This window comes from Tinamus guttatus, unplaced genomic scaffold (assembly GCF_059628265.1).
Source record: "Tinamus guttatus ecotype Peru unplaced genomic scaffold, ASM5962826v1 Tinamus_guttatus_pri_ptg000314l, whole genome shotgun sequence".
In the NCBI taxonomy this organism is placed as follows: Eukaryota; Metazoa; Chordata; class Aves; order Tinamiformes; family Tinamidae; genus Tinamus; species Tinamus guttatus.
The window spans coordinates 9,541,754-9,563,058 of NW_028288848.1; the positions used below are offsets into that span (position 1 = coordinate 9,541,754).

Consider the following 21,305-nt stretch of genomic DNA (forward strand, 5'->3'; position numbering starts at 1 on the left):
GTTTCTCACTTCAGTAAATTGCAGCTGCTGGTGCTAAGCTGGTGACTCGCACCATTTCAGTGCTGCAATTTGCTTTAAAATACACACTGTCTAAATTAGATAAACTAAAACTGGGCTTTAATAACATGTTTAAAGCATATTGTCATCTTCAATGTCTTACCATGATTCAAGTTTATTTGTAAATATATTTATCTGCCTGACATTCAAAAATATTCATTAAGATCCATCACTTCAGTTCTGTTTGAGAAACTTGAAAATTTATATACTGAGTTGATAGTCAGCAATAACAGTCTTACGAAGCAAGAAAAAACAGTCACTTTGGCTGTTTGCCCAGTTACATCAAGTAAAAATGACTTAGCAGTGCATGACTGCTTAGGGGATGACCAAAGAAAGTCTCACTGATACAAAGCAGAGCTGAATGTTGCAAAAAAATTCAAGATGAATGAATCTAAGCAGTGATATTTTTGTAGCAACACAGCTACAGGTAGATTAAAACGTCCAAAGCAGTTATTTAAAGCACACAAATCTTTCTTGTACTCATAACATTATAAAAGGATTAGAACAATTAAGCATATCTATTTCACTGCATTTTTTTTGCTAGATCATCATTGCATCGTAAAACTTATCACATAAACTCGATCTTTATGGCAGCTATAAAGTAAATGAACTTCATCTTCGCTTCCGTGCTGTACTACCAGCATTACCTTTTCTGTGCTGTTATGTTTTTCAAAGAAATTAACATTCTTCTAACTCAAGCCTACCAGAGTATTACAGTGTGTGTATACACCCACTGTGCGTGTATATATACACACACACAGTACGTGCATATAGGTATTTTTACTTTACTAAAGAGGATTCTTGAATTCTAGAATACCAATTAAAATGTTTTAAAATGCAATGTTGTAATGATCATATAATATATAATATATATAATAATAATAATTCTATTTGGAAGTGCACTGTATTTTTCACCCTGACCATTCTAAAGCTGGATTTAGTTTTACTAAATTTAGTTTTGTCCTAAATTTTAGTCATAAGCCAACTTACATATCATAACATGGGAATGTATTAAGCAACTACCCAGACAGAAGCTTAAAAGTTTACAACTACAAAGCAGGAGTCTCTAAAATTAATAGATAGAAGTTTCTGTTAAAAATGTTAGCTCAGTGGAATAGTCAAGTGGTCACTTTTAGTTTCTGAGATAAATATTGCTCTGATTTGAAGAGGCAAGACATTTTTTTTCAGAGCTCATTCAGATTCAGACAATAATGTAACTGCTTACACAGAGTTCACATATGCAGACTTTTCTTTAAAATACACAGGGAGAAGAATGGCCACAGGAAGGTGGTTCTCCTGCTTCCTCAGATAGGAATTCCAACATTCATAGGAATCAGCAGAGCTCTGCTTTACAGCATCGCCCTCAAGCAGGCTGCTTCTGCTTTGCCCTAAGGAAAGCATCCAGCAGTGGGAAAATTCTTCACTGGCCATCTCCAGAGGTCTGTCTTTGCTTTGCACGCTACGAAGTGACTTGAGGAGTGTCTAAAATCCTGTCCAAACCACGCATGTTAAAACAAATTATGTCATTTACAAATAACTGCCTTCTGTGCTTCCTTTACCAGTTTTTTTGAAGCAGGAAGCATCTCCCTATTCGGTATCAAAAACTACTAAAAAAGAGTTTTTCATTGACTTATGTATGCAGTACAGCTAGCCATGATGCAAAAACTGTCTTACTAGAGGATCCAATCCTACAATTATTTAGCCACTTCTTTCAGCTCAAGTTTGAAATGGACAATTTCTCCACAAATTGTCCATTCCTCCAAATCTGTCCACAGTTTTGCTTCAAACTCATTATTTTGATTCTATAATTAATGCAATCTTTCTTTCCAGCCTCAAATGCACTCAAAGGTGCTATAAAGATAGCAAAAAGACTTAAAGAATCAGAGAGTATTGAGACTGAAACAGACCTGCCCAGAGACAAGACCAGCTACTGCAAGCACAGCTCATTGAAATCTGACAAATGTTTATACTGTCTTTTCTTTGAAGTCTGAAGTTACCAAAATCCCATATCCTGACACAAAATTTGGCATCTTTGCTTTTTTGTTTCGGGTGTAACCACAATATCATTTTATTAGAATTCGTGATTTTAGCTCACTATCCTGAATACCAAGATCCACTTTCTATCTTTCAATTATCTCTACCTCATCTTACCACAGTAACTTTCATTCTCATTTTTAAAGGTCTCTAGAAATCACTATTCTGCCTACAAGTGTATTTTGTATCATTAATGGTGCAGCAATTCTCATTATCTGTTGCCTTCAAAAATCCTATGCTTGCGTCATCCTTCTTCAAATTTAGTCAGAGAAATCTTCTTGACACAGTTTTGACAAAAATTCTAAAGCAAGCTGGCATCTGCAGTTTGACAAACAGCATTTACAGATACACTACTGAATCTGTAATTTCCTTTAAAACTACAGATGACTGTTTAATCCTCCAGCTCTCCTACCAATTTTTTTTAATCCATCTTGTCCTCTATGACCTAACTTCTCCAGAGATACCTCGCCAGGGACCATCATCTCACTGAGTGTACAATGCACAGTATAGTGTAACTTAATGAAATCTAGATTTTCTGGCACTAGCCCAATACAAATATTGGCAGAACACTGAGCACCTTTTTAAATTGGTAACTAAGTAACACAGGAGCCTTATTCTCTTACCATTTTTGATGTTAGGTATAACAAGTTGCGTGGGTGGACTTCTGTTTCCGGTGCCTTCCTTCTTTTGGTTGATAGTTGTGATGAAATTGCTGAAAGTGGAAAATTGATTTTTGGCTCCTCTCTCCAACCCCTGTAATTAAGATGATAGTGTGTTATAAAGCATTACTTTTTACTTACATAGTGTTATAATGCATTACTGCAAAAGCAATTTTATTCATAAGGTATTATACAGAATACTTAAATAACTTAATTTGAAATAAGAGTGGTCATATTTAAATAAGACTTAAACAATGTTTCAGCAAGTTTTCCCCCAAATGCAATCATGAAAGACACCATGAAATTCCTTTCCATTTCTCTCATGTCCAAAAACACCTCTGGATAACTGAATAGGGCAAAACGATGTCCTGTTTAATATTTTCAAAAGTATTCTAATTTTCCATGATTTGATTTATCACATCCACCTCAGTTTAAGAGGAAAGCATCTCATATTTTTCTCTCAAGATATCCTGACATGCTGAAGCAAGCAAACTTCCCGAGGCTTCAAACACGCACCTGGGAATTTTACAAGAGACTTCCTAATAAACGCTAAATAATGCCTAGCTGGGTAAAAAGCTCCAATGGTTTAAAACTTTCAGTATTACCTGTCCCTGAAGGAAGGGCAGCCAGCACTTACATGCTAACACAACATTAAAAAACCCTGCCTGAGCATCTGCCTGTGGCGCACCAAGGAGCCTGCATGAGCCCTTGCTAACCTGCACGGGGCCGAGCGTGCTCAAGCAGTGACCCATGCAGCAGTAACACAGGGTCGCGCCTGGCATTCCTGCTACCTAACATACGTATTTACTGCAGAGGCTTTTCAAAGCTTAGGTGAGTGAAGGAGCTTGTCCGAGGTGATTAGAGTTTGTACCTCGGCTCCACATGATCAGATGACATCCACCAGAGGCACGTGCTGGAGAGGCAACGCGCCCCGTCTTCTTTTCACCCCCCTATTAATCTAATGGTCACTTTGCTCGACATGCAACACCTGCACTCTCACGCTTGATGAAGACAATTATTCTTGTAAGACTGCAGAGATTCCACACAAATCAAAAGTGGAATTCCTCAAACCAGAATAGAAAATCTAAAAAAAAAAAAAAAAAAACACATCATCCTACCATTTTTCTTAAACTGTGCATTTCTTCTTTTTAAACAAATAATTTTTGACCAAGACATATAGCTAGAGTTCTGCAGAAAGCCCTTCACTTGCACCACAACATCCTGAAACATCACCACAAGGGTCATACAGCCCATAAACCTGCCATGCTCCAGCATGCGCATGCTGCAACACTGCCAGGAATTATAAAAACCTATGGTGCAAGCAGGCATTTTCCCATGGCTTATAGCTCGGCAGAAATAGCAAATCTGAGCAATCAGCAGGACTTCCAGCTTTAAATTTCTATCTTTTCCAGTTTCAATCTCTATCCTAAAATTCCTTCTATGCAACAAATATTCAAAAATAAAACAGAATTCCATTATTATTTTCTATTCTGTAATATCTAAAATGCATTTTCCTCTGACACCTGGCAAAAAAAATAGCCCAGATATTGAACAAACAGAGTAAGACATAATCAGCCAAAGGAGGACTTCAAAGCAACCCAGACCTGACATTTTTCTGCTGTGCCACAAAACACATGCTCTAGGTAGAAGAATTTCTTGAGCCATCACACACAACCCAAAAAAGGAACTTTTATGGAGCAGGCTGCTATGACAGCCTTTCTGACCAGCCTCACCTTTCCACAGCTTTCCGTGTTTTACACCAGCCTCGCCACCACAATAATATAGTTATAAAGGCATTTAAGCAGATTCTTCTTAAGGGCACTCTCTAAAAAGTGCTCAGACCCCCCAAACTCACGCACACCGCTTAACTGTGCCATGCTGCTCTAAGTGCAATGCTGACACATTTTAACCAAGCATATGGAAATGGGCTTCGCTGGAAAAAGCCCTGGAGGAAAAGCTGGAAACCACACGCTCATTAAGGAAGATCTCTGACATCTCCTGGGAGAGTGATCCAGGACCAGCGCTGCGCACCACGTCACACTGCAAGCTTTGTGGGAGGTCAGGCAGCCTCGGGAGCCTGACTCACGCACTGCACCGCAGAGACGAACCGCCACGTAAGGGACGAGCACGCTCAGGAAGGTGGTGGATCAGAGGCGTCTTCAATCCTCTTCAAGTGCATATTAATAACTCGTAACACTTCTTGCTTTATAGAAAGAAAAGTTTTCAAAAACAGTAAGCTGGAGAGGTACTAGCCTTGTACTTCATAAACTTACGCTTGTCACTATTGGAATTAAACCAATAATTATATTGGTGGGGGGTGGGGAAAAAAATCAAACGGTTTGTGAAGAACAAGTAGAAACTACTTTTGAGGAAGACGGAAAATTGGAGAAAAAAAGGAAAAAGAGACCACCTAGAAGAGTTTCTTGGAAATCCTCCACTTGTACTCTAACATCTGCCCAAGACCCATCTGCATGTGGCAGAGGCCAGGGAGGGGTAAAAGGCTCCCTCCTCTCTGCACCTGCAACGCGGAGGGCACTCCAATTCCATGAAAGCAGCTGTCGATGCGAGAGCCAACTTGCCAAGCACAATATTCCTTTTCATTTAAGTCTTGAAAGGTGTAACATAGAATTATGTTCACTTTATATTCCTACCTGTACCCTGCCTACTATATGGCAGGCTCTAACTTCCTACTGTTACCTATTAATTTACTCAAATTCTGACCTTCTCCACAGATATTGTGGAGCTTGGGAGCTGGTTTTAAAGGATGTGTCACACATTCACATGGCTTTCTAAGAAAGCCATGCCATACCAACCCAGTCTCTGGTCGGTCATTAGCATATGGAAGAAAATACCAATTTTGCAAAGAAAGCAAAGGACAGGATATCTGAGGCTCGCTGTTCTTATTGAGACTGCAAGGTAAGTCACCATACAGCAGCTACAAATATAGACAGAATAGAGATAATGAGAAATTAAGGTCATCAGGAGTATTCTAGTAATTCTATTAGGCATTTGTTTTTAAGGGCAGAGTTTCAACGGGAAAACCATGAACATGCAAAAAAAATTAAAAGACAGTTTCTCCCATTAATCTTCACATCTAAGTTTTTCTCCAGTTTGATAAGGATGCAGCAAAGAATATATTTTACTTTGAAAGCATTTTACAGTATTTGGATAATAACATTCATTTTATGTTCAGAGAATTTAAGACAAGAATTTATATTAAAATCATTCTACAATTTTAAAATATAAACCTAGCAGCATATTCTATAAATACCTGGAATTAGGTGCTTGTGTAGGTCAAAATTTAGATTAGCAGATCAGTTGTCCATTAGCTTCTTCAAAGAAGCTTATAAAGATCCTGCAAAAGGATATCTGCATTGCCTAGGTGGTCCATTTGGATCACCGTTTCTTCCATGACACACAAAGGAATGCAGAGATATAGGAGCTCCCATTACATCTTTCCACAAAACTGTCTCTCCATGATACACTAGTAAAGCCTGTATGTATCCCATGGTAACGTCAAAATCTCATGCTCTCTTGACTCTTTAGGACAGTAGGAAATCCCTGGTTACACACATTGCTCATTAGCTTCCCAACACATTTTAAACCAGCACTCGCACCTGAATTTTAAGGGGTTAACACTTCCCTATCACAGTCTGAAGCTGAGATTTTCACAGGTGCAAATGATTCCTGGATACTTGTCTACTGCAGGTTCCTGAAACTCTCCAACACTTTACTTGAAAGCCAAAAACAAGCACATGAGATCCTCCCAATCCGGGGGGCATGTAAGTGCAAAGCCAAAAGTCTTTCAGGAGTCCAAAACGTCGTAGGCAAAACGCAGAGGGGCAGAAGTTTGCAGCTTGCCCACAATTACCTGCTTTAACATTACAGTCATTTCAGGACGCCCAAACATTAGACACTCAAATTCTTAAAGTCAATTTGTACAAAGTGAAAGTTTCCTGTAAGTCAGATATTTATGAGAATTATTGAACTAAAAGCTCATACCTATTGCTACAGGTTTGGTAACAGTTTTGCTTCCCTGTTAAGCTATAGTAAGCTTAAAGGTTAAGGTATTAAAAAAAATCCAACTTATGCCAGGAGAACTTAATGTTTAATAATATCGTGTAGCCAGCAGAGAATATTTTTTAACTGTTACTAGAGTCAAAAAAACTCAAATAAGGTTTACAAAAATGGAATTTTTATGGCGTATCTTTTCTGCAGTTTTCGCCCGACTTCATCCATACAGCAGCACTCAGAGAGTTTTACCATCTCCCCTTTAACACGAGGCAATAATTTAAAAAGACCTTTCAAGAAAAACAAAAATCCCCACAACTCGCGGAGCGAAGCCCCCCGCGCTGGCTCCCGCCTGGCGAGGCGCCGCCGCCCCCGGCGCGCAGCCCCGCCGCGAGCCCCAGTCGTGACTAACCCGGGCGGACAGACCGCCGCAAAATGCTACAGAACTATAAGTAGCTGGAGAATTTATAGCTTCATTATGTCACTGCTTGCAGACGCACTTGTTATTTTTAAGAAACTTGAATGAAAGCCACGCAGAGGAAAGGAACGTGGAGCGAAAATGATGCCTTTTCCCTCTCTCGCTTTTCTCCCTTTCCCTTAACCCTGGCAGCGCCGCAGCAGGAGCGCCCCGGGGGAGGTTCCAGCCCCGCTGCCCCCGCCGCGGCCTCCCGGGAGGGCCGGAGGGGACCCGACCGCAGCCCCGGCCCCCACCTACCGTGGCCGCGGCGCTGGGCGCCGGCTCGATGGGCGGCAGCTTCCCGAGCTCCTTCTCGCCTTCCTCCTCCTCCTCCTCCTCGCCGTCCTCCTCGGCCGCGGCGAGCTCGGCGGGCGGCGGCAGCGCCGCACTGGGCGCCTCCGCGGCGGCCGCACTCGGGAGCGACATCGCCCCGCGCCTCGGCCCCGGGCAGCCAGGAGCCCCGCGCCGCTCCGCGCGCTGCGGCAGCGGCGCCGCTCGCGGGCGCTCAGACACCCCCGCACGGCGGGGCGGAGCGCGGCCCAGCCCGGCCCGGCCGCCCCCACCGTGCGCGGTGAGGAGGGGGAGCGCGGCACGGGGCCGGGCCGGGCCGAACTGCCCGCGGCGCCCCCTCGGCGGCCGCACCACCTACAGCCCGGGGGCAGCGGCGGGGGCCGCCGCCATGTTGTTTATAGGCGGCTCATGGAAACGCGCCGGGCGAGCGGGGGCAGCGGAGGACGCGGCGACGGCAGCAGCCCCGGGCGGAGGGGCGCGGAACTGCCCGCGCGGTGGCCGTGGCCGCGGCGGGGCGAGGCGCGGAGCGGGGCGGAGCGGAGCTTACAGAGCTGCTGCCGCCCGCGCGGCCGCCACTCGCCCCCCGCGGCTCCGCGCCCCGCCGGCGGGCGGCGCCCGAGGGCGGCGGACGGAGGTGGTGGGAGCCGCAAACCCCCTTCCGGGCCGGGCGTTGTGAGGGACAGCAGGCGTTTCCCATCATCTCATAACGCGGGGTCATCCCATCCTGGTTCCAACACGGGCTCCTCAGATTGCTAACGTTTAGAATAGTACAAAAAATTGTAAAAGAATTCTGTTTGCATCCATGTTTTGCTGGGGAAAACCAGAGCCTGTGTGTGCTCGTGGACAAGGCTCAGGAGCTCTGAAGTGCTGCTGCCAGCCCAGAGGCTCTGCTCTGGAGGCCGGGATTGCCAGAGCTGTACTGGGAGAGCGGGCCAGGTGTCTTCAGGAAGCGAGCCCTGTCCAACTACTCTTAGCACAGCATTTGAGTGGGTTCAGGGTATGGGGAACCCTGAGCAAGTGGGGTGTCACATCTGCTGTACACAAGGCAACCTTACAGCTGAGGCCCTTGAAGCAAGCTGAGGCTACTTGCTGCTGGTCTGCTCTCATTGCGTGTCCAGGGAGGCGTCCTCCCTCCGTCAGGGCCCGAGGAGTGCCAGCAGAGCTATGTGGCACTTGCAAGAAATCTTTTCAATATTGAGCAGCGTTTCAGCTGGAGACCAACCGTGTGATAGCTTTTCTCGGTACTGCCGTTACTCAAGGAGCTCCTGCGGGTTGGCTCTATGGGGTAAAGGTCTCTGTAAGCTGCATATAAACCAGGGCACAAAACGCCCTGCAGGGCTAAGCTAAGGCTGAAAAGCGCTTTGCCTTTTGGAGGAACTGGCAGACCTGGAGCATATTAGGTTTCATTAAGAAGTCCCTTTGTCTCCTCCGCAAGTTAAATTTGAGAGCTGGTTTTCCAGAATGCTCACTCCTCGCTGCGTCGGCTTCCCAGGCGCGTGCAGCGGTTTGCGTGAATAAGCGGCCCATGGTGGTTAAGCAAAGCGCCCCAAACATGCACACATCCTTTCCCTTCCCTGCCACGGTGTAGCTTAATGATGGTAATTGCAATGACTTTGGTACAAACAGCTATACAGCCAGTGGCAGTCCTCAACTGGAAGTAATTGGCACAGCTGTTCTGTGGAGCTCTGCCAACTTAAAACGTTGCAGGATTTTCTCCTGAGAGCCTGCACAGAGAAAGATGAGGCACAGGGAAATAGAAATGCAGGAAGGAAAGTATACAAATGAACTTGTCACAGCTATTTTTTTCACTCCCATTGAGCTATAAAGCTTGTTTTTTGTTAGTTTCAAAAGCATGGAAATAGCTTTCTACCAAAATTATTGCACAAAAGCTAATGTGACATTAAAGACTCTTTTTTTTCTGTGCATGGAAATATTGAACAATATTGTCCGCAATAGAACACTAACCTGTCCTGCTGAACTAGACCAATATGTTTCAGGTGAACATTTTGACCCCTGACAATTATGAAGACAGGTACAAAACAACCATTAAAAAAAATATTCATGCTCTTTTTGTAAGAGAATAAAAGGAGCATATACTGAAGGAGAAACAAGTGCATCTTCCCATTCCCAACAAAGGCAGCATACAAACGTTGCCTATGATTTATGCTTACAAGTACTCAGTATAATCAATAGATCCACATTGCAGTCAGAGGGGAAAGGCACGTCTCAGCTGGCTTTAAAACTGCTAGCATGGATGGCTGCAAACCTTCCTGTACTTAATGGGAGAACTATCCTGCCGTAGCAGAGTGTTGGGTCTTTCACGTGTCACTGCTTGACAACATATTTAAAAATTGTTCACTAATGCATTTCTTTTCTCTGAAGAGTTGGAGTTGTCAGGAAGGGGAAAAAGTCAACTGGAATGACGTGGCCAGGCCACCATCAGGAAATGGAAGCAGATGGAGGCAAACCAAATGCTAACATTTGTTCACAAATGATTAGTAAATGCTTACGAGGAACAGATACGTTTACAGAGATTACCATTTGGGAGTGATGCACAAATGGAAAAATCAGAAGGCCTAAATTCCCTGGCTAATATTTTCATGACAAATAGTTGACTGTGCCTCATTACATTTTACATCCTTACAGTCAGAAACCAGAACGCAGCCATGGCCAAATTCAGCCCTGGTTTCATGCAATAATGTTAGGGATGGTAGTGGCCCATTGCAGATTTTTTTTCCTGTCCTTCAAATGCTTCACTGATGTTTGCAGGAATGTCAAGGAAGGATTCAGGAAGTGAAATGCCCTGTGTCCTTTATGGAAGCTAGGCTGAACTGTCTGATCAATTGGTGAAAGATTCTCACCAAACAGCTGTGCAGTCTCTGTTTCACTTACTGAACCAATTCCTTTTTTTTTTTCCTCTTCATATTATTCTGACATCTCACATGCCTCCTAGTACAAAATTATTTGGATGATTGTACAGATGTGCCCTTTGTGAGGTGGACCTTGAGCGGGCACAAAGGGAAGCACAGGATGGTTGAAAGGGGAAGCAGAAAGCTGGAGCCAACCCATTTCCTCTCTATGGGAGTAGGAGAGAAATGGTTGGGAGTTTTCCAACACAACAGGTTTTCAGGAAAACATTTCACTTTCAACAGAAAGACCTGATTCATTGAAATAAAAATGTTTTACAGAAAATCATCTTTTCCAGTGACCTTCTAGCAGAACTTGGGCAAGATGCCACTGAGATCCACCTGGTACCCTGCCCACTGAGTTGGAGGGCTCACCACGCTTGCTGTGTGAATCACACCAAAAACAGGGACCGCACGACTCCTGGGCTCACCGCTCCAACAACACCTGAGCTGCGCAGGCAGGGAGGCAGCAGGGCAGGGAAAACCAAAGTTCATGTCTAGCCACGAGTCATAACTTCTAAGGCTGCATCGCCTCTGCGCTCAGAAGGGATGATTGCTGTCAACTTCTCTAGAAATTGGACGGAAGTACAAGTTTTTTGGAATTTTATCCTAAAAAATCCTAATGACTGTGATTTTCTATCTTTGCTGAAAAGCTACTCCAATAGTATTCATTCTTTGTCCTGGGAATAGGAATTTATGTCACACTTGAGCCTGTCTTTCTCTAGCTTTCAGTTCCTAGGTTGTATGCCTTCATCTGCAAGATTGAAAAGCTCCCTCTACCTCATCTCTTTTCTATGATCTCATGTGCAAGGTGAATTTGAGCACTCCTGAGCTAAGTCTGCATTACTTCCCCCATGACTAACATTAGAATAACTGATCTGTATCTCTGGCTTATCCTTTTGCCAGCCCCTAGTGTTTTGGAAAGTCCCATTTTGTAAAGATTTTGTTAACATTTACCAAAATGGCTAAAAGAGCTTTTCAGCTAATGCATGTGAGACTCTTACATGCAAGCTGCCCAGCTGTTGCCTAGTGCTGGCGGGTGCTCACTTGCATCGTTCTGCTGGATATAGGGTAAACTTTGGGTTGAAGATACATCAGCCTGTGAGGTGCATCCTGCTTGTTCTTCCCTAATAAAGATAAGAAGAGCTAATAAGCTCTGTCTTTTCTGCACAGTTACTTTTGCTGTTCCTTGGCCAGACTGCTGTCTGGTGTAGCGCAATATTTGTAGCTGCTGACTGCAACAAGCTCCTGGTCACTGGTGCCTAGGCAACAGCTGATTTTTTGGGTCAGTGATTAACTCTTTTTTTGTCTACCCCGATTAGCTGGATATTGAATTACCCTTTGATGGGGAACAGAACCTTTGGGTTGAAAAAAAATCACTGGCCTCTGTGTTTAGAAATAAAGATATTTCAGTGGCATCCACAGAGTGAAGTTATCTGTGATAACATGCTGGATGCAAACACTGGAAAAGACTTAAGAGAAAAAGCACCAGGAAAAGAGACTGAACTCAGCAACTGTGCAACTTCTACTTAAAAATTTCCTCCCCTCAGAAAGTTTCTTCTCAGAAAGGAACTGTTTCTTTCCTAAATGTCTTTAACCCCCCATATTCATAGCTGGCTTCTAGTTTTCAGTTACAGCTCTTATGAGAAGGAGCAGCAACCCCAAGCTATTGGAGGGGGTAAAAGCTGATGCTAGGAGATGCTCTCTATCCTGGTCAAATATGGCCTGTAAATTATTTTCAACTGAGATAGATGCAGATGAGACACAGGACTTTAGCTCCCTTTCTATTCAAACAGGAAATGAAAAACATGCCATTGCTAAAGAAGCTCAGTTCCGGAGCACTTCAGAATAACCTGGGCCAGTATGTAATTTTTAATTCAGGAAGCTCAGGTTTTACTTTTCCAGCCTTCAGATGACCTGCAATATGCAAAACTGGAATTACGCTTGCTGCAGAGCATGCCATTGCAAAGACTTCCTTAATTATGGGCTAGGAAAACAGCCCGATTTTCTTTAAAAGGAAAGCGGTGGAGAACCGAAGAGAGAGCCAGAATCCCGCAGAGCTGCGCAGTGCTCGTCCCCGCGGCCTGAGCGCGGCACGGAGGGGCGGCCCGGCCGCCCAGAGCCCGCGGGGACGGGCGGCGGCGGCCTGAGCGCGGCCTCTGGCGCCCCCTGGCGGCCGCGCGGCGGCTCTGCCGGAGCTGAGGGCGCCTCGTGCCGCGGGGCCGCGCGGCGCCTCCCGCCTCCTCCCGCCTGGGAGCCCGGGCCGCCTCCTGCCGCCTCCCGCCTCCTCCCGCTTGGGAGCCCGGGCCGCCTCCTGCCGCCTCACGCCTCCTCCCGCCTGGGAGCCCGGGCCGCCTCCTGCCGCCTCCCGCCGCGGGGCCGCGCGGCGCTTCCCGCCTGGGAGCCCTGGCCGCGCTCGCGGCTCCTGGAGCGGCCGCTGCGGCGCCGGGGCACGTAGGCGCTGGTGTGCGCGGGGGGTGGTGCTCGCTGAGCGAGCGGCGCGGGTGAAGCCGGGCTGCGGGCGGCTCTGGCGGAACCGGGAGCCTGACGCTCGCGGTGTGCGGAGCGTTTCGCTTCACACACACGGCGCGGCCGTCAGCCCTGCCGTGTCTCCCCGCGACGATGCAGAGCTTCGTCTTCCCCTTAGCGCACGTAACTGGTGCGGGGGGTGTCCTGGTGATAGCTGATGTCTGACCTGCGTAAGTAGGTGCCAGCCAGCAGCAGTGTCCGATCCCTCCCGGCAGAAAGGGCTTCCCAATCCAGCACTTCAAGTCCTCACAAGATTTTCTCCAAATTCCCGCTTGGCCACCAGCCAGCTGCCTGCGAGCACCTTGCCGGGAAGGGCTGTCAGAAGGGGTAGACACAGGAAGCGCAGTGCTGTGCTGGGGCAGCCCCACACCACAGCCTCAGTAGGGAAAGCAAAAAACCCCAAACAGCCCCAAACTGTGCTGTAGCACCAGTGCACGTGCTGCAGTGTTCAGCAGTGCCCTCTTCAAGGAGCACAGCTGAGGTTTCACAGCAGCTTTGGGGAAACCACTTGTGCCGTGCAGCATCCCTCAGGACACACTGTCACACAGAGGGGACACTGCTATGAGCAGCATCCACGCGCTGTGCATGCCAGTGGGAAAACCCACCTCAGTGCGCGGAGCAAGAGGAGCGTGCAAACCCTACCGAATAAAATAGCGACTGAATATATTTAACATATGAACACATAATCTTGTTTTGCTTCTGTTTTGTTTCTCAGCTTCAGAAGACTGTTCACCCAGCAGTCACGTCTCCTGACTTCTACCTACAGAAAAATCCTGTATAAGAAAACAGCCAATTTTTAGCTCTAATGGTAGAAATTTTTAAAAAGTGAAGTGTTGGTCCAGGTAATGAAATGGATATATCTGACTTTCTCCTCACTCCTAAATATATGTTCCCTTCTTATGCTTTTCATGCACTTACTTATGTTAAAAAAAATGCATCTTCCAACATTTTCAGGGAACTTCTCATCTTCTCGTAGTATCTAGGAGGGTCACGCTTGCTCAAGCCCCTCAGCCACACAGTCAAGCAACAGAGACTGCTGGAGCTGCGACTTTCCATGTACAGGTCCAAGGTACTGAGATTAGCAGCTCTACCAGGCCCCACGCACATTAGTACTAGCCTCTAAAGTGGAAATTCCCTCTTCTGAAAATGAATTCGAAAGCTTTTTTTCTTGCGACTGGCTCCAGCTCACGGCTTTGCTGACCAGTGCCAGCAGTGTGAGCGGGACGGCATTTTCTTTCTTGGTCTGAGAGACAGAAAAGGCTGATCCTGCCCTTCACCGCAGGCGGCTCCCCCTGACCTTCCTGGGGGGAAAGAGGAGGCAGAGGCGTTCCGTGCAGAGCTTCCCTTGGCCCATTCATGCACCAGGAGCGGTGAATGATGAGGTCGAGACCCTTCCAGTCCTGGAAGGGACCAAGTGGGACAAGTGGCAGACGTTTTCAGCTGCCACTGCAAAGTTTGCAGTGTGTAATTTTACAGTGCTTGCAATTAAGTGCAGAGGTGTCCCAGTTTTACTGGGCAATCACGGCACTGCCCACGCTGCCCCAGCCAGCAGTGCCATGTTCTAATGTCATCTGTATCCATCCGAGTTAAGCAGTGCTATTTATAACAGCCTTTCAGGTGACCCAATCATATACTTGGTAAAGCTCTTCTAAAGGAGTTACTTTCAATCTTTCCAACATATGAAGTAGTACATATAAGTACTGCAGCTTAACAACGGGCTAGTTTGAATGTCAGTTAGGATCAGGTAGTGTTTATAAACTCCTCATTTTTTAGCAGTTTTTATCCAGGGCTTTTTAAATTTGCATCCAACTGAAGCTTGGCATGTAAGCTGTCAGCACAGATGCTAATTTTATTCTAAAAACAGACTATGTTAAAGCTTTTAAATGTATCAAATGGTTTATTTATGCAGTGGTTGCAGATGTTTAAGTGCTTGGCTGTTTCAGCTATATAAGGCTTACTGTGTCACCTCTTCCCTTCCTTCATTCTCCATAACTTACAGGCCTAAACAATGAGGAGTAAGAATACTGGGGTATTACTCTTGAGGAGTAACACACTAATCACCCAAGGACAGTGTCCCCTGGAAATAAATTCAAGCAACTTTTCTTTTTTTTTTCTTTCTTTTTTTTTTTTCTCTGACATAGAACTATCTTTATGGAGTAACCATAAAGAAAAATAAGAACCGGAAAAGAGACCTAGAGCCAACCCCTCACAGTAATGACATATTACTAGACAGCACAGTGTAAGGAAAGGCAAAATCCTCAGGCCCACACTAGCTTCTACCACTTCTACCTTTTTGCACAAAGCGGCTCCTGCCAAACCCTTGCTGTACAACCCGATGTTCTGGTAGCCAAGCAAACAAAATGAGCAGAATATGCAGCACGGGCCTTTCATGCAAAATGTCCTGCCAACAGTTGCAGAGAGGTCAGGTCAACGTGCACGTGTCACACGTCCTGTTCTCCTCATTGAGACCTATCCTGGAGTTCAGAAGGAGGGAGATGGAAATGCCAGCGAGGTCCTGCCGGGTCAGAGAGCTGTTACAAACATCTGTCTAGAGCACAAGTTTCCATTTATAATGAAAAGAGACAACATACACATAATCACAGGTAAATATATCTAAATTGTTTAAAAAGTAAATTACAAGTGTCCTACATTATTATGCATGTATATATATTATTACACAATAATATATTATGTTAATATATATATCATACACATACATATATATTTTACACATATACAGTTATTAATTTCCTAAGTTTTAAGAATGTTTACAGGACATAAAGACTGTGATAAAATTTCCAGAGAGTTTACTCACTTAATTTGATCCTCAAAGTCCTAACTGTAATTTTTCCAGTGATCAGCATACCCTTGGTAGAAGTACTCATTCCAATACAAGTTAATCTGCATTATTAGTTCCTTACTCTACTCTTCCTGGGAAGGCTGCTCCATCTGTTTAGGGGAGGGGAGGGGAGGGAAGAAAAAAAAAAAAAAAAAAAAAAAAAAAAAAGTATTTAGGTTAATGGTTACAGGTGAACATATTCAGGTTTAGATCCTGTGATTCCACTGAATTCATCTGGATCCACATGTGAATATAGACCAGCCACCAGATTATAAGATTGAAGCATTTGCCTATACATAATGCAATATATTCATCCCTCAATTATTTGTTCTTTCAAGAACAGTAGCGTGTCAACATTCATTGCCTATACCTCTTTTTAAAGACTCATCAGTACTTTTTGCTCTAAAATTAAATGCATATTATGTTCAGTGATGTCAAAATAACAGATAAAGATATCACATCAAGAGCTGTTTCATGGCTGAGATCTAGCAGCGCAACTTAGAGTAATTACCATGTGCAAATGTTTTAGTCCTTTCAGCTAGGATGAAGCAACATGAAGAACCTGAGTTAATTTCTTTGCATTCCTGACAGCTGTGGATGACAACTAATTTATGGTCAGGTTTGGAAATCACACCAGCTGGAGCTTACTTTTCACAGGAGCATTTCCATATGCCACTGGGAAGGTCACATATCTGATGTCATTATTTGATGGGGACCTTGTCAGGAACTCTCCTCCCCTCCTGCTACAGCTGTCACTGTGAGCAAGAAAGCATCATGTTTGCTGGTCATCGCGTGCCCTGTGAATACTTCCTCTGAAAGGTAATTTACAGAGAACTCAGGGATCCACTTTCTCAGCTCCACAGACCTAGGGGTTGAGCCAAATCATGTTTTGTTAAAATATGCCTAGGGTTGTACAGAACTCAATCTCTTTAATTAGTTTAGAATGGTGAATTCATTTTATGATTCAAAAAACAAACAAAACAAAACTCCCCCCAAAATAAAACCCAATCTCGCAGGAACTTCTTTTCTACGAATCCTTTGCTTTTTGCATTCACATCTGAAAGGATTGCATTTTCCCTCCTTGTACATGCTAGGTAGAAATGACACAGCCCTGTAAGATTTAGGCAGAATAATATGTCCTTATATCCATGCCCATCTCAAGCTCCTCTTGGATCTACAGGAAGGCAGGGACCTTCACATCACATGTCATCATCCACCCCCGCTGCCTTGGGGGCTGTGTTGTTTTTTTTAAAGACCTCTCCTCTTTAAAGAGCAGTTTCAAGAAGCCCAAAGGGGAGTTCAGGCAGAGGGGAGCCGCACAGACAGCCCCAGGGCACCCAGCACACCCTCCCAGCGCGGGTCGCAGGAGCCTTTCGGGGGCCGCTCGCCGCAGCCCCGAGGGGTGCGCGGGGCCGAGGGCGGCAGCGCTCGCGCTGCCCGGCCCCGTGCCGCAGGCAGGGACAAGCGCTCCTCGGCCGGCCGCTTCCCGCGTCTCCTCCGCCGCAGCGGAGCGGGTCACGCTGGAGCGCTTCTCCTCAGGAAACCAGGGCTAGCACCAGAGCTCTCTAGGTCACACAAGTCTCTGCTGTACCTGACTGCAAGGGAGAAAAGTAGAAGTTGAGTGGTGGGTCTCACTTACTCCTGCTGCGCATAGGCATCTGCAGCAGCAGTTTCATGAATGCTTCAAGCTAGCATAAACCACCTCCAATGCTAAAAGAAGCTGGCCACCCTTCACCATCTTTCTAACTTCTTGCTGCCGTCCCACTGTTCCATTTCGCTTTTGTTTGCAGGAAAGTTATGTGTGGTCACAGGGAAAACTGATTGTATCTGTATCAGGGAAAAAAACAAGCCAGGTTGCAAAGAGCTCATGGAAAGACAGCCTGTTGCTGAAGAGACCACCAGGAGGACCCAGGTCCAGTAACGCTCAGCTCTGCAGTGCCTAAAGGTTATGCACTCGCTCCAAAGCGGGAATCCACAACACTTACTTAGGTATCTCCATTTCCCATGCATTGCTCAGGAAATGTTGCCTAAATTAGCCTGGTGGTGGGGGAAGCTGAAACAGGGCACCCTTTGAACCAGGGACCCACAGCCCACATTCACTTCTGGTGCCTTCCTGCCGCGAGCGTGCTCAGGGAATGCACACCTAAGTCATGCACTGTGAGAATTGCCCAAAAAAGGCAGAGCAAATATTTTTTGCTCATGGTGTGATTTGACACATGACATACCACAGCAAGCATCCAGGGCAAAGGCGGCAATCCTAGTACGTATCAGATGTAATTAAGGATGTATGACTTAAGTACCAACTCATGGCAGCAGTTTGAAGTGATACCATTGGACTGAGATACAACATTGTGGTTTTACTTCCCATCTAGGGAGCTGTAATACGTGCTAAAAATACTGTGCTGGGCACATGGACATAGGGAGCGTTATCACATGTGGAGGAAGAAGATGGAATGTCAGTCCCTGGAGAAGCAGCCACAGGAGAGGCAAGAACTTAGAGATGAGCTCTTCAAGGTGAGCCCTGCCTCACTGCCAGCAAGATGAGCTAGGGCTCCATCATCATTCTTTACCCTTCTCTCCTCCTTTTCTCTTGGGGGATGAAGTGATCTATATTTAGAAATGAGTCATAGGTAAATAAAAAAATATAGGTAATTACTTGCACAATATAAAATTCTAGCTTATTGCCTGACATTAGCTCCTGAAAAATATTATTTTCCTCCCTGTGTTTTGTCAGGAAAGGAGTCATTTATTATTTAGCTGTGTTTGAAGTCACTCCTCTCTGGGGAAACATGGAAGGGGATGCTTGACTCACAAAGACTGCAGTGACTAACCTGGTATGTGCCCTGGCTCTGCGGTCCCAACTCTGGGTGGCACACGGCGACTGTGAGTTAGGAGAGCAAGCAGCTGAAGAGGAAGATCTGCTCCAACAACCTCTTAGTATCCCTGGCCCTTTTTTGTTATCCTCATCAATTAATTCAGTGCTCTAATGTAAATTAATACATTCAAGTTCAATCAGAAGAGAGTAAAGAGAGACATTTCTACATAAAGTTACTTGTGAAGGACGATAACGTAACAAACAGGGTGTTCTGAATAAATATCAGATTAACCAATGTGGTTAGATTTCAGCATTAGTGAGCTATAGAACCCATTTTACTTATGTGAGTAGTTTCATTAACTACAATCTGCTTCTTAGTAACTTGCTTGTTATAATAAAAGCAATTAAACTTGCTTTATTTCTCTAGTGCTACAAATTTTAATAATTCTTGTCATAACCATTAAAATCCATGCTTTTATATTCCCCTGTTGCAAAATACTCCACGCATTGTGAATCCACTCAGTCTCTCTCTTCCATGTAGCTGCGAGTTTAGCATCCATAGGAGATAGAGAGGAAAAACTCGTTGGGAGCCGGTGCATGACACGAAGCACCTGCCTTCACGCTGGGCCCTGCAGCCGGGGCACCCTGTGCAAGAGGGGACAAAAACCAGGACCCAGAGACTTCCTGCTGCAGAGCTTGGTAAACAGCGGGCAAACAGCAGCGGGGTTAGATTTGTCTGCAGTAATCGCTTATTTGTCATAAAGCCAGGTAGGTTTCACAAATGTATCTTAAAGTGGTGTTCAGCAGGGTCACTAGTATAAGTAGGCAAGTACTGGCTTAGAGGAGCAAGTTTTATAAGGATAGAGAAGTTTTTTTTTTTTTTTTTTAAATAAGATTGAGGACATACTTAAAACTAATCATATAATATCTATCAACATTGTGATCTTTAATATGCTTGTGTAAAATACCTAAAAAAAAAAAAAAGAAAAAAAGAAAAAGAAAAAAAAGAAGTTTAAGAAGTTGTGAATAACAGTTTTCCTAAGCAACAGCACATTCAGAAAACGGCCAAAAGTTTTTCATTCTATCCCTAAAAAACGATATTTCAGAGGGCTCTCTTTTCACCCATTATTCTCAGGAGAATTACAGAGAGCATCACTGGCTGAGTCAGCTCTGGAGAGAAAGATTTTATTTTACTGCCTCCATGGATGAAAAGGGAAAAGTGAGAAAAACAATATTAATTTGGATATTTATCCAAGTGAGGAAAGCAATGTTAATTTGGATATTTACCCACACTCTGAAAAGTCACACTTAAGAAGCCAAGGGCAGCGTACAGGCATTACTCACCCTCGGAGTGCCTTGAAAACCAGCAGCTCTCTGTGCTGCATGTTTTACAAATCTGAAATAAAAAGACAGGCTCAAAGCAAGCTGGCAGATGCATGCGATACAAATGACTATAAATGAATGTTAACAGATGGAAATAGTGAAACAGTTCTGTTACAGGCTGCTCAGTGATCTCAAGAAGTGGTTTGCAGAAAGGACGGGAGGATATAAAACCTTCTTCTCTCAGAAAAGACTGATTCCTAAATAAGGCCACTTTTCTCAGTATCTTTTTAAAATCTTGTCAGAAACTACCTATGGTCGTAATGGCTACTTTGTGAGTTTGACATACTTCATCTCATACGTCTGGCACATTTGAAGCACTGTTGGGTGGACACAACACTGGGATCTCCGGGTTAGGAAGGGGCCCACAGATGGTCTGTCCCACCCCAGAGGACATCACTGCACTTCCTCGTGGTGCTCTGAGGGCAGAAACCCAGGTCTCTGGCTCTGGGGCGGATTCAGCATGGGGATTAGCTAGAGGCCAGGATGTTTTCAGTGTCCCTGGCTCCTGGCAAACCTATTCCTGGAAGAACAAGGTTTCTTGGGTCTTTGTATTGCACAGAAGCAGCACAGTCCCAATCCAAACCAGTGCCTCTAGGTGTTACCACCATACAAGTAAGAATTATTAACGGTAACAGACTGCTCCACAACTTGAAGGATACAAGATGTCCTTGTCCTGGTAGTTTTCCATTTGCTCACGACACGAGCGTCTCCAGTGACCGCCTGTCTGCTCCCGGCTCCGCTGCGGTGGGCGAGCGGTGGCCGCGCTGAGCTCGGCTTCTTGCTGCCACGTCCCGCCGGGGCCGCCAGCGCTCGGCGAGAGCGCCGGCTCTTTGCCCTTCACTCGCTGCTGAAGAAGCTTATGCCCATTTAATCTAAGCAGTTCTACTTAAAATCGGTTGGCAGAGGGGAGTTTTTGCTGAAAAATGCTTTAGGTAGGAGAGAAAGTCAATGATATGAAATGAAGCCAAACTATAAGTGGTAGGAACCTGATTTTCCTTTTCAAAGTAAAGTTAAATGTATGTGATCTAATTTAAAATGTCAGGATGCTTTTGAAAAATATATAAAATGTTTCATTTCAGTAATAAGAGACACTGAAGATCTTTTTTTGCTACCAAGCAGACATGTGGGTGACATTGGCTGGCAACCTGTTACAACACAGTATTACAAAGGGAATTTTTTCAAGTATTGCTATAGTACGTGGATTGTTAATTGGGATCTTTCTACCATAACGTCAGTCAACCAAGACAAATTTCTCTTGTTTTGAGTAGTAATAAATCTTCCCAAACAGCATTACCCAACACTCCAGGCAGCTTTGCTGGTTCAT

At 45.0% G+C, this 21,305-nt stretch overlaps 1 protein-coding gene across 1 annotated transcript in view; it reads right to left on the minus strand.

The window, feature by feature from the left end:
* HECTD2 (HECT domain E3 ubiquitin protein ligase 2) overlaps positions 1–7,644 on the minus strand; it is a 38,268-nt gene extending 30,624 nt beyond the window's left edge. The window contains exons 1-2 of the mRNA XM_088528834.1: positions 7,477–7,644; positions 2,715–2,844 (exon numbers count right to left, since the gene is read on the minus strand). Coding sequence (XP_088384960.1) covers positions 2,715–2,844; positions 7,477–7,644 — 298 coding nt within the window. The remainder of the gene's footprint in view (positions 1–2,714; positions 2,845–7,476) is intronic.
* Between the last annotated feature and the right edge of the window lie 13,661 nt (positions 7,645–21,305).